The sequence below is a fragment of the Peromyscus leucopus genome, chromosome 18 (assembly GCF_004664715.2).
Source record: "Peromyscus leucopus breed LL Stock chromosome 18, UCI_PerLeu_2.1, whole genome shotgun sequence".
NCBI classification, from domain to species: domain Eukaryota; kingdom Metazoa; phylum Chordata; class Mammalia; order Rodentia; family Cricetidae; genus Peromyscus; species Peromyscus leucopus.
This window is the reverse complement of record NC_051078.1, coordinates 38,603,431-38,616,874: the sequence shown is the minus strand read 5'-3', so window position 1 is coordinate 38,616,874 and position 13,444 is coordinate 38,603,431. Positions and strand designations below refer to the sequence as shown.

General features: G+C 49.4%; 1 protein-coding gene across 10 annotated transcripts in view; it reads left to right on the top strand.

Moving 5' to 3' along the window:
• Positions 1–13,202, top strand: part of Anks1b (ankyrin repeat and sterile alpha motif domain containing 1B) — an 854,565-nt gene extending 841,363 nt beyond the window's left edge. For 3 of the 10 annotated variants that reach the window (XM_037211910.1, XM_037211906.1, XM_037211904.1), the window contains 2 exons: positions 6,030–6,197; positions 9,727–13,202. In XM_037211910.1, the coding sequence (XP_037067805.1) occupies positions 6,030–6,197; positions 9,727–9,834 (276 nt within the window). In that variant the 3' untranslated portion in view covers positions 9,835–13,202. Of the gene's footprint in view, positions 1–6,029; positions 6,198–6,827; positions 9,540–9,707 lie in introns of those variants that run through there. The other 7 variants (XM_037211909.1, XM_037211912.1, XM_037211911.1 and 4 more) reach the window with 3 other exon arrangements.
• The last annotated feature ends 242 nt before the right edge of the window (positions 13,203–13,444 follow it).

The window sequence follows — 13,444 nt, the reverse complement described above, 5'->3', positions numbered from 1 at the left end:
TATCTAAGATTCAACACAGTCCCCATCAATAGATACATTAAACCTGAACGTATGGGAGGGGACACAAAATACAGGCTAGAACCTACACCAAAGCTCTAGAATATCACAGTTCTAATACCAACTGACAGCACAGAGCTCTGAGGCCACAAATTGGCCTCAATTTCTGGAGGTCGAGGTGAAGGAGGTGCTTTCTCTGAAAGGGAAGTATACCCCTTCCTCACAGAAAACAGATGCTCAGTGAGACTTCAGTCGGAAAGGATGTCCCCATGGTCCCCATGATGTACCTTCCCCCTAGTACCCAGTGTCCACTGGCATCTATACGATGAGTCTCCACAATGTGGTATCTCAGGGGGGCAATAAGTGTGGGAGTCAGGACATGCACGCAAAAAAAATTAAGCAGGACATTCAAGTTACACAAAACCCTGGCTGGTCTGAAGTCATTCTCGATTTGAACTTGACCCTGCCACTCGGGAGCTGTGTCAACCTGGCCAATTTTATCAGTGTCACCGATCCTGAGTTCCTCATATATGAAAGGGAGGTGGTCATTTATCCTATGTAAGACATTGTGAGGGTTACATAGTCCAAAGACAGTCCAGAGTAGTGGTTCTCAACCTTCCTAACGCTGCGACCCTTTAATACAGCTCCTCATGTTGTGGTGTCCCCATCCATACAGTTATTTTTGTTGCTACTTCATAACTGTAATTTTGCTGCTGTTATGAACTGTAATGTAAGTATCTGATATGCAGGAGATCTGATAGGTGACCCTGTGGAAGGGTCGATCCTCAGCCCCAAAGGGGTCAGACCCACAGATTGTGCTGGTCCAGAGCCAAGGACACACACTGTCCTATGGCAGCTGCTGAGAGGATTTAGATGAGGTGGGGGAGGCCCCACTGACATGGAGGAAATACAGTTCAGTCCAAGCTCATAGGTGATCAGACTGGATGCTAAGCTCGAACCCTCTACAACCGTGAGCGTGGACTGACAGAAAGTCCACAGGCGAGGATCCCTGGAGTGACATTTTCACAGTGGGGCTTGACAAATGTCAGACTATAGAGGGTCGACTCTTCCTTTTGTCTTTGGAGAAGAGTCTTGGAGGTTTCTGATTAAAGGAAGTACCAGCTATTTTAAGATTCAACTGAGCAGATGTTAGAGTTGAAATCCAATGTGAAAACTGAAGCATCTAAACAAGATTCATGACCAAATAGATGGCCGGCCTGCTGGTCCATGGAGAGGAGCCAGACCAGCACCTGCACACACATCCTGGATCGTGCTGGGAAATCGTTCCCAGTCCTCCCAGCCAAGAAGGAAGAAGAGGCAGAGAAGAACCCCGGGGGAAAACACGAGGAGTGAATAGGATGAGTGTGGGCATCCAAATAGAAAAATGTTACAATTGAAAAATGATTCGTCTTCATTTAAATGAAGTTCAAAACACAAAAGGAAGTTTAAGAAAAGTCATCCACAGTGGGGGTGTAGCTCAGTGATAGAACTCTTGTCTAGCAGGTGCAAGGCCATAAGTTTGATTCTCAGCATTTGCAGATGGAGAAGAGGAAGGGAAAAGGACAAGGGAAGGAGAGAGAGAGAGAGAGAGAGAGAGATAGAGAGAGAGATAGATAGATAGATAGATAGATAGATATCTACAAGCTTAACAGCCATGATAACTAATGTTAATGTTTCAAGATATACCTGTTTCCTGTGCATATATTTCTACATATTTTTAAAGAAAGAATCCTACTGTTTAGCCCAGGCTGTCCTAGAACGTGAGGTCTTCATGCCTCTGCTTCCTGAGTGCTCGGGATTACAGGTGTGTACTAGCCTTTGCAGAGCCTTTTAGCCAGTTCTTTTCAGTGATTCGGTTTTCATCTTTCTTTTTTTTCTTTTTCCAGACAGGGTTTCCCTATGTAGCCTTGGCTGTCCTAGAACTCACTCTGTAGACTAGACCTACCCCGAACTCACAGAGATCCACCTGCCTCTGCTTCCCGAGTGCTGGGATTAAAGGTGTACACCACCACCATCCAGTGTCAGTTTTCCTCTTAAATGGCTATCCAGAATTCCACTTCATGGCACTTGTATGCTATATGAGATGTTCATGAAATTGTTATACATTGTAATGAGTGCTCTAAGACACATTGTCATTGAATCCTTGAGCCTATATGATTTTTCAAGCTAAGTGGAGAATTCCTAGAGAGCACTTACTAACATGTTCCATACCCTGGGGACCAGGACTTTTCGTAGGGGCACAGATTGCCTACAGTCTCTGATACAGTTTTTCTATAATCAAACAGAAGGATGTGCCAGGTCAGCCTCGGGATTAGGATGCAGGATAATGGGGTGCACCTCTTGGTCTCTCTGTCACCTCCTTTGTTTGCAGAGAAGACACTTGGTGGGACCTGTGGCTCCTCCATCGCTGGATGAGCGTTTTATGGACACTGTTGATTAGACACAGATCCGGGAGCAGGGGCATGACCACAACAAGCTCGGTAAATGTCCTGGTGGTGCTAAACTGTAGCCCTGGCTGCCTGGAGGAGCCCACCGCAAATGCCAGAGACCTCCACATCCCCCACTCTACAAAGGAGAAACAAGTTTGCATCTCCGCGGTACCATTAGATGCCATCTAGGGCTAGGGTGGGATGAATCCAGGACGGGGCTCCTGTGCCGAGCGCTGTCCACCACAGCTCAGAGACTGGGGGGCTCCACTTCACACACTGCCTGAGCTGGGGAAGGCTCAGGCAGCCTTCCTTTGCATTTATGGTGTTCTGTTACAGATTGTGTAGTAAGCACCGTATAAGACAGCAATATAAAACAACCTCTGCTTCATTATCCTTCGGGATGCTCTAAGTCCACAGGTCAGGCTGGGCTCTGAGGTTCTGCTCTTTGCCTCCCAATATCTGGGGTCTCAGTTGGGCCATCTTAAATGGTTGCAGATATCAGGACAGCTCAGCTTATGATGTGCCTAGGCCCTGGGGTTCCTCTATGTACTGTGTGCTGAATGGCACCTTTAAGTCCTACACCTAGGGGCTAGGCTGGGAAATGTGAGGTGGCTGGACTGATCCGGTCTGGTCCTTATCAGGTGGTGCCTTCCCCTGGTTCACTCAGCATCCAGGCAGAGTGGCCCCAGGGTGGTCAGACTTCACACAGTACTGACTCCCAACGCAAATGCTACCCCAAAGGCCCAGGCAGAGGCTACAAGACTCCTCCCGGGTCTTTACCACATTAAAATTGCCTTTACATTACTCACGGCAATTAACATATTAATATAATGAACATCCTTAATGTATAATTAAGTCCTTCTACAATATGGTTTTCTGTTTTGTCCTAACAGTGTCCAGCTCTCATAAAAAAAAAAAAAAAACAATTCTCCTTCTGTTGTACACGGTAGGAATGACACAGAGGAAGGAGGCAGGGTGACCCTGCAAGAATACATTACAGTATGTCTGGTTGGGTTGAGGGTATGGCTCCATGTAGAGCATCTGCCTGCCCAGGGCCCTGGGTTCCATTGGTGGAGGAGGGGAGAAGAGAGGAGGAAGGAAGGAAGGAAGGAAGGAGGAAGGAAGGAAGGAAGGAAGGAAGGAAGGAAGGAAGGAAGGAAGGAAGTTCCCTGCTGGGTCGTGGTACTCTGAGACAAACTGCAGATCTCAGTGCCTACGGGTCCCTCCCTCACATCCAACATCCATGCTTCCAACATGAAAGGCTACAGAAAAGCTAGAAAGGCAACAATATCCAATTCTTCAGCGAATCACAAGAGAACATTCTAAATCGTCCTTTAAAAGAGCAAGACACAGGTGGGCCGTGGTGGCGCATGCCTTTAATCCCAGCACTCAGGAGGCAGAGGCAGGTGGATCTCTGTGAGTTCGAGGTCAGCCTGGTCTACAGAGTGAGATCCAGGGCTACACAGAGAAACCCTGTCTTAAAAAAAAAAAAAAAAAAAAAAAAAAAAAAAAAAAAAAAAAAAAAAAAAAAAGCAAGACACATGTCAGCACTGAGGAGGCTGAGGCAGGATGACTGCCACATGTTCAAGGCCAGCTGGGGGCTGGTCTGGTCTCCCAGTCACTCATTTAAAAGGAAAGGGCAAAACATCTGTTTATCATGCAGAAGCTTTCCGCTTTTCCCATAGTAACCCGCAGTGACCGTGTGAAGGTCTCAGCGCTCAGACAGCAGCCTTGGCTTCCATGGGAAGGTGCTTACCCAGCTCTCACTTTCAGGAACTTGCCTGAAAGGCTGGTGGTGAAGGAGTTTGCACTCGAAGCTCACTGCACCCACGCGCTTGCTTAGATTCTCACCAGACCCCCAGACGCGAGTGTCTGCCACACGCACAGACACCAGACACTTTTCCGCAGAAAGAGTTAGCGAGACCAAGAACGGCCATGTCCTCCTGACAACAAGGAAGTCAGAAGCCCCTTTCGTCCTCCTCCGAGAACCCCCGCCGCCTGCGGCCCTGAGGCGAAGCTGACAGTGACTTGTGACGCATGCGCGGTGTGTGCGGAGTGTGGGCGGGGGATAGGGCTCAGCCCTCTGGGTGCAGTGATGGTCACAGCTGCCTCCCAGTCCTCCTCCACTGTCATTTGCTAATGTGTAGTGTTGCTAATTTACTTGTCTGACTCATCCGTGGAGGCAAACATGGCTTCTTAGTGCTCTGTACTTCGGGGAAATGTGGGGGCCTGGCTGTGCAAGGGACAGGATCTTAACATCACATGTCCTGTCTGATAGGACGCTCAGGCATTGACCATCCTCCGTCAAACCAGCTCTCGAGATCATAGGCATTGCCCCCACTTGGTTCGAAGACCATGGCTTTGACCTAAAATCTGGTTGATCTAGAATTGGTGGATCTCTTCCCCATTATAGCCATCCCATGTCCTCCATCCTCACTGAGTACTGAGGACAACAGTAGTCCCTAACACTTCCCAGCAGCATGCTGGGAAGGCATGGAGAGCATAAGAACGGCAAGACATAGTGTGCTTTTAGCAGGAGCGGAGTGCTACCTGCAAATTTGAAAAGCCATAAACCAACGCGGTAGTGACAGTCACAGAACGAAGACCTCGAGAAAGACGGTGGCTGCTCTCAGCTGATGCGGCCGCACCGAGAACATTCTCAGGCCCCGGGGTGTGGCTCAACACAGAGCATTCGCTAAGCCTGTATGAGGCCACAGGTTCAATCCCCGGGCACGTTCTGTGTGGACCCCACTTCTATGGCACCCACTTCTGTGATGCATTCTGACCTCGGAATGTTGGGGCTCCGATCCCTCCTTTGAGTGGCTAATGTCAACGTTGTCCCTGTGAGAGAAGGTCAGGGGGAAGCTTCACGTGGGAGAAGAAGCAGGAACCGAAAGTCAGGATGTGAAGAAGGGCAGAAGCCATCCTGAGAGAACTGGTCTGAGAAAAGAACGTACCTCCCAGGAGAAGTTTGGTGTGGCAAAAATCTCCTGTCTCTTGGTGACTTGATGATAAAATATAGGAGTGAACCCACGGGGAGTGCAAAAAAAAAAAAACTTAAGAAATAGACAGATAATTGGCTCCATTTGAACAATGTTTGCATGCTCACTGCTTGCTGCAGCCGTGAGACTCCACACCAGCATGACTAACGCCTCTCCCCCCGGCCTAAATTAGATTTTGATTGTGTTTCGTATATATTCACTGAATCACAGATGTTTGAGGTAAAAAAGACCCAAACATCTCGTCGGGAACACCTCCCAGGGAGCGTGTGGGATCATCTGCGCAGGCGTGACACCACTACTAACCCCGGGGAGCCCAGAAGCCGCCCCCAAGGATGCTGCCCACCTGGAGAGCACCGGGGCTGGGGTGGGGGGGCTGCATGAGGACTCTGTGTATAGGGGGTTCATGGAGGAGGGCCCCGCAGTGTGGCTCCTGTTCTCAGAGGCGTTCCCTGAGCTGCTGGAGCTTCAGGTGGGGAGAGCAGTTGAGGGTCCACACCAGCTCTCCGTCCTGCACGCGGCTCCTCGGCCGCCCATTCCTTCCGATCCACTGTGTGCGCCGCCAGGGGTAAATGTTTCCTTTGTCTGCTCGTTTCTCTTGCAGAATTTAGCCTATGAAATCATCCTAACACTGGGACAGGCGTTCGAGGTCGCTTACCAGCTAGCGCTACAAGCCAGGAAAGGGGGCCACTCCTCCACGCTTCCAGAAAGCTTTGAAAACAAGCCCTCCAAGCCCATCCCCAAGCCCCGCGTTAGCATCCGCAAGTCAGTGGTAAGTAGAAGAGAAAGGCGTCTCTAAGTCTGCATCAGGAGGGAAGGGGGTTGTAAACAGGGCCCGGTGCGTGGTGGGGGAGGCCTTTGGAATCCAGCCTGCCCTCCCCTCCCCTCCCCTCCTGTCCTTTCCATTGGTCCCCTGCTGGCCTGTGACCATCATCCTTCTCCTGGTTCCTGCAGTCTCAGAGAACCCCTCTGCCCAACCTGAAGGTACCAGAAAAAAAAAAAATTCCATTTTCACTGCCACCTGCAGCAGCCTCGTGAGGGCAGGCTACTGGCTGTTGGTGACATGTCTTACCAGAAGGTCTAGAAAATTCTGGGGGCAGCTTTCTCTGAGGCCTCACCTGCCATCCTATAGGGCCAGGCCTCTGCCCTCCAGAGAGATTTGCAGAGGCTCCAGGTGAGGATGCTCTGGTACCCTCCTGGCAAAAGCCAGATAGACGCCACAGGTTCCGTGTCTTTCAGGAGGCCAGGGCATCATCTCTGAGATGCCTGGGCCACATCCTGTGTGCCTTCCCTCTGGACAGCTGAAGCTCTCTGCAGCCTAGTCACTGCTAGAAGGTGACGCCCCCTCCTCCTTGTCATCTGCCTCCCTCCAGGAACTTCCTCCCTTCCCTCCCTCCCACAGGCTCTGCAGACATCCTGTCCCAACAGGCTGGTATGACTTCAAAGCGGCCGCCTCTGGTAGTAGCAACACCCCAAAGCTGGAAGGCTCCCAGCCAGCTTCCCATCTGCTCTCTGCTCCAGCTACCATCCTGCATCCTAGACTCTCTGGGATTGGCACCGGGCAGGCCCCCAGAACGCATGCCCCCTCACCTCACCCTGCAATCTTTCCATCTGCCACATTCTCCTCCCAGCAGCTCTCAGCCTCCGTGTCATGAGGACATAGACATTTTTAACCTCCAAAGAGAGGTTCCTTCCTGGGTGACGATTGCGGCTCCTGGTTTACACCTTCTCGCCCCCCCCTCTCTCTCTCTCTCTCTCTCCTCTCTCTCTCTCTCTCTCTCTCTCTCTCTCTCTCTCTCTCTCTCTCTCTCTCTCTCGGCTCTGCTCTTGGTAACTTGCACACCCACGGGGATGACCCCTCAGCATCTGACCTCTTCGTCATCCCCGACACTTTCCTCCTACATCCCAGAAGGGAGCTTCTGCTCCGCTGACTGGTCATCACCAGTGACTGTACCTCTCAAATCCCACACTACACGCCTACTCTACTCCTGACCTCCCCGCCTGCCTCAGCACCACCCCAGCCCATGTGCCCGCCCGGCTCTCTATCTCCAGGCCCGACACACCCCAAACTTGCAAGTGCCTGCTCGGTCTGTTTTTAAGCATCCCCACCAAACGCAAATCCTTCCTTCCTTCCTTCTCTCCTCCCTCTTCTGGGCTCAGTAACCAGCACAGCTCTTCGCCATACTGCTTGTACCCAAACCCACAAGTCACCTTGACTCCTTGTGTCCACACTTCTGCATTCAGCCCATGAGCAGAGTCCGATGTTTGCTCCCCCAGAACACGCCTCCCATCTGCCCGCTCCTCTCCACTTCCCCCATCACCCCCCTCATCCAAATCCAAGCCCAATGACACCCCCCAGGCACTCCCTTTCTCCATACAGCAGAGATCATGGCACCCAGGAAATACCAAAACCTCCTTTCTCACCACACTCTGTGATGCCCAGGTCTGCTCAGTCCTACTTGTCTGGATGCCAGCTGACCCCTGGCATGCTCTCTCCCACCTCTCCTGACTCCAGATGTGCATGGCCCACTCCCTGGTATCATTCAGGTCTCAGCTGCATGAAGAAGCTTCCCCTGACTAAAATAGATGCCTGGTCACACTGTAGCCCCCACACTGTTCATTGTCTATAGTAGTTACTGAGGTTTTTTTTTTCACTTACCACTTATGCCTGCCTCTCTTCCTCTACAAAAACATCTGCTTCATGAAGTACACTGGCATGCTGTCCCCCCAGGGCCAGGTCTACAGCAGGCACTTAACACACATCTGTTCTTAAAAGAAATGAGGTCCCGAGGGTGGATTTAACGACTGTGTCTTTGAGTCTGATCAGGTTTCTGGGTGTCCGGGAATGCACAGCATGTTTGGGGGATTGTCACTTAAGCTACTATATTCCTTCTCATGTGGGCTGGGTAAGTCTGTTCACTGCGGGCGCCTCCATGCAGCTTTCCTGTGGTCCACGTAGACTTCTTCCAGAAGAGCACAAAGCGTTTGTTGCCATAAGGGCTCATAGAATATTCATCTAAGACGCCCTCTCTGGGAAACAGGAAAATACACAGAGAATAATGCTAATGTCTTCACCTGGCTCAGGCTCCAGTCCCTCACCAGGCTCCGATATTCCCATTTCTGGTGGTTTACTGCTAGGATACAGTGCTCCTGAAACTGTGAAGTCCTTCCCTCCGCCTATGGGACACAGTGGAAACCCAGCAGAAGGCAGCCCTGATAGGCACATAGGCACAGACCCTGCAGCCTCTAGCAGGCTGGTAGAGAAAGTCTGAACGTGCCTCCCAGAAATTCCTTGGCCCAATTTACAGAGCAAAGTAGATAGATAGCCAAAGGATGAGAAAGCTGTTAGGGAAAGAGCTTAACTATGGCCTGTCAGAGCTCACACTAGCTACTGCCCAGGGAAGGCCTGCTTGGCTTTTTCGCAAAGCACAGAGACAGGTGAGGCCAAGGCCCAACCTCACAGGCCCTTGATGACCTCTTCCCTTCCTCTGCCTCCCGGTCTCCTGTCCATCTCTCCCTGGGATCTGTACCTGCCTTCTGTCCACCCCAGTACCTCTTCTCATCCTGGAAGCCGCTTGCTCATTGTCTTAACAGTATTTATTGCCCAAGTATTTATTATATGCCTGCTTGGCATTGGGCTGCCAGGAGTCGTCCCCCCCCGGGGGGGGTTTGGAGAAAACAGCAATCAAGAAAGCATAAAACCCCACCTTTATGGGCATGCATTGCGGAGAGGGAGTAGGCATTAAGTCTGCTGGCGTATGTGTCAGTAAGAGAGCGGAAGGGGGAAACAGAAAAGTTGAGGTGCCGTTTTTTTTGTAGAGGGTGTGGCAGGTACAGCTTCTAGGAGAGGAAGTGGCATTGGAGCCAAGACCTGGACCACCCTGGCTAGGAAGGCGCCAACAGGGAGAGAGGAGAGGCCTTGCGCAATGCTGGGTGCCCGAGGACCAGCTTCGGGGGCGGCATGGCAGAAAGGCGGCAGGCAGGCCAGCGGGTGGGCGCCGCAGGCCCCTCGCGAGGCTTTCGGGTTCTTTCGGACCCCGATGGAGGGTGGGGACCGCCGCTGCTCCCCTGCCTGAGCCCCGGGGGCGGGGCCGGGGTCTCACTCGCGTCACCCTTGCAGGCCCCTGCAGAGTCGCTGTGCAGTGCAGGTGCGAAAGCGCGAACGCCGCCGCCGCCGGGTCCGCCCCGCAGCAGCGCGGCGGGGCGCGCGGGGCCCGAGGTGGGGTTCCCGCGGCGCCCCCGCGGCCGCGCCGCCGCCCAGCTGCCGGATAACGGGCATCAGCCTTTCTGTTTTAAAGCAGATCGACCCTTCTGAGCAAAAGACTCTGGCCAATCTGCCGTGGATTGTGGAGCCGGGGCAAGAAGCCAAGAGGGGCATTAATACCAAGTATGAAACCACGATTTTCTGATACTGCCCGCCGCCCCGAGTCCTTCGCGGTGCCTAGCTCGCCAAGCAGTCCTCGCAGCAGGCTTTCCTTCGCGCCTCCTCCTCCGTGTCCACCCGCCCCGGGAGGAAGACTGCTCAGCTCGCTCGCGTGGCCTCGTCACGGGCGGAAGGGAGCTTTCTGCCAGCGAGACTTTGCCGCCCCTAGAGGCGCGGGGTGGGGCGGCTGCGCGGGGCGCCCCAACTCCGCCGCCACCGCCTCCCTCCGAGGTACTGCTCAACTGCCCCGTTCTTGCTTTGCTTTAGTTGGGGGAGAAATACCTTTTCTTAAAAGAAAGCGAAAAGGGGGGGGTCTCCAGTACTGCCTCCAAGTCTAAAGCATCTTGGGTTTCAGTTTTTTTTATTTCCACCGTCAGCCGGTTTGGAAGGGAAAGTCAGAACAGTACTAGCCGCCCCCACCCGGACCCCGACCCCCAAAAGCACCTGTAAAATCATTGTGATCACTGAGTACAGTTTCATGCAAAGAGACAAAGCGACCCTCACGATTGCCAGGAAATTCTGTCTCCCGATTTCTATATTTGTGGATTTTATATGTAATCAACTATGTCAGATAAAGGAAACCTTTATTGAATGATTCAAAAATTTAAAAAGTGATTTAAAACAGAGGAATTTATTATGCACAGAAAAAATGTGTCTTGTATTAAATATTTTTATTAAAAGGATGTTTCATTAATGCATTCACAAGAACACTATGTTTGTTGTGCGGGATGTCTCTGGTGTCGAGGGACTCCATCTCTACTGTTTTGGCTCGAGGACTGGCCCAGGTGTGGCGAAACTCTGAGGCCGTCCCTGGAGCAGGGAATCGGGCTTGCGCTGGGGTGACCCCCAGTGCCCATGCAGCCGTAGCCCGCACAAGTGTTTATAGGGAATTTTTTGGGTTTTTTTGTTTTAACCTTCGAAGTGTTTTAATGAACATGTTTAACAAAAAATATAATCTAGGGCTTCTGCTGTCAAGATTTCTGTCATGGAAACCTTGTTTGAGAATGGTGTTAATAAAATTCTATTGCAAAATTTTTTTCTAGAAAAAAAATAAATAACACAAAAAAAAGAAGAAATTCCAAAGTAATAAAGACTTTTCTTGAAACAGATTAAAAAAATGTTTGCTTACTATTTGATTAAATAAATTTACTTACGTTTCTTTAAGGTATTTTAATTTTTTTAATGTCTCTGTGGAGTATTTGTATGATACCATAATGTATATTTCTGTAGAATCAAATTATATAAACAGTATCAATATCATTATAGAAAAATAACATTTTAATGTATATTGTTCTAACCGATCATATTGTGAATCATTTTGAAGTTCATTATAGCGATACTGATAAATTGTGAACTTGTCTTAATGTTTTTTTTATTAACCAATATTATTTTAAACCTGAGATTATCATATTCATCAGTTGGTGAGTTTTGAAGAAAAACTAAATTTCATTTCAACTGACAAATGTATATGGTTTTAGTTCAGTGTTGGAGAATTTTAATACAATATTAAATTACTTGAACTGAATAGTTCCTTGTATATATTTTGCCTATTCACTGTTGATATGTATGTAGTAAACGGAGAGGAAAATAACACTAAAATATGGTACCAAAAGGGACTTGTATAGGAACGCAGCAGCCGGTGGCTTTGCCGAGACACACGCATATGTGTAAATAAGCTTGGGCTTCCAGTTATAAATTTTGTAATTTTTGTCATTATTTATATCCTATTAAAAAAAAAAGCACACAAAATAAAACAGAAGTTGTACAGTGACTGGTGCTTGGCATCGTTCTGTGAGCACCTCCCTGCAGCATCCACAGATAAAGAGGGTTTTTTTTTTTTTCCAATTGGCAACATCACCAAGAAAAACTTGCTCATTTCCAAGTGCAAGAAACACTATCTTCTGGGGCTTGAATTTCAGCCATAAGCCACCATTTAAAGCGGTATATATGGGGGGATTGGTAAGACAGACGTTTCTAAAACAGGGGACCACACACACACACACACACACACACACACACACGAGTGGACTGCTTATATAGCACAACATACCTAGCTTGCTTGGGAAAGCATCCACTATACATCTTATACATCCACAAGGCCTTTTTTTTTTTCTTCCTAAAACGTGTGTGCCTGCTGTAAAGTGGGTGATGGGCCAATCAGAGCCACACTGATCCCATGGTCAGTGACCACCATGTTGCATGTCCCTGGACCATCAGATCACCCACTCACTGCCCAATCCATGACTGCTACCCTTGGAAACCCAAAGCAGTCCTTGGGTGTTCTCTGCCCGTCATACAGAGGCCTGGAGCCTTGAACCCTGAGCTAAACCAGGGAAAGCCGGGCTGAACTGGGCCTGGGACACTTCTTCCCTGCAGGCTGGGGGCTTCCACTGGCGCACCCACTGGGTTAGTTTGCTCCTTTATCACTTTTTATTAATTTTCTCCAGTCCTCTTATAGATATCATCTTTGTTCATCACATGCATATTTTTATCCATAATGATCCCAGCATGAAGTACATGGCACACTCCAATGGGGAGAAATTAAAAGATAAATACTTGCCTAGTGGGGGGATGGGACAGTCTCTTTGTGCTGGTACCACTTGAGGGGGCAATAAGGACCGAGAGAAAGCTATGTGGCAGGGTTAGTCCTTCCAGTTGGGGGACACACGGTTCTAGTGACCCTCAGAGAGGAAGGCAGAGGTGACCCTGGTCTCCCTCTCCACCCTTCACCCTCCCCCTTTGTAACAAACCTAAGGAGGTCAGGATACAGGAGCAGCCCATGGCCAGAGCAGGGCAGGGATGAAAGGAACATGCCCAGAGCAGAAAAGCCAGCTCAGGCGTGGGAGATGGGATTCGTAGCTGATTTTTTTTTTTTTTAAGGAAAACCTGATGTTTGATAAATTCAGTAACCAGAAGGTAAAAGTGGCAGCCCTTAAATGCTAACATTAATCAAAAGAGAACTTAAATGTCCCCTTTACAGAAGGACTTGAAGTCAATTGATCCATTTACTTTTTTCTTATTAAATGGTGTTCTGTAATAAATCTGAATGAATGAACCATATGAAAATTATGCTCGGCCTGTTAATAAGTCGTGAAAGTGGTTTTTCTCAAGTTGGACTGCTTGGGCATGTCGCCAGCTTCTCTGATGTTCGGATAAAATGGAAAAGAAGTTTAAGCTTAAAGGGCATGTGGCCACACTCTGAAAAATCAGTAAAAATTTGCACTTGGACTCCAAGTAACGTCACTCCCATTTCTAAGAAGAATTGAAAATTTGAGGAGTCCTCTAGCTTCCAGTGAGCTAGGATGTAATGTCTGTGTTCAGAAATATATATGGAATAAAACCTCTTTACTGACATTACATCTTCAAGTTCTCTTTGTCTACTGGCCGTTCAATGAGTACATTTCCTATGAAAAGCAATATGATGGTTATAAACATTGTCTTTAACAGAAACAATGACCAACCAACATAGATCAGCAACCTCTCTTCAGCCAGCTTCTGCCAGTCCACCTACAGCCCTGGTCCCCACAAGTCCACTTGGCCTCATCAGCATTTACTAGGGTTGGCCCTAGGAACAGAGCCCTGCTTCCCAGAGAAAC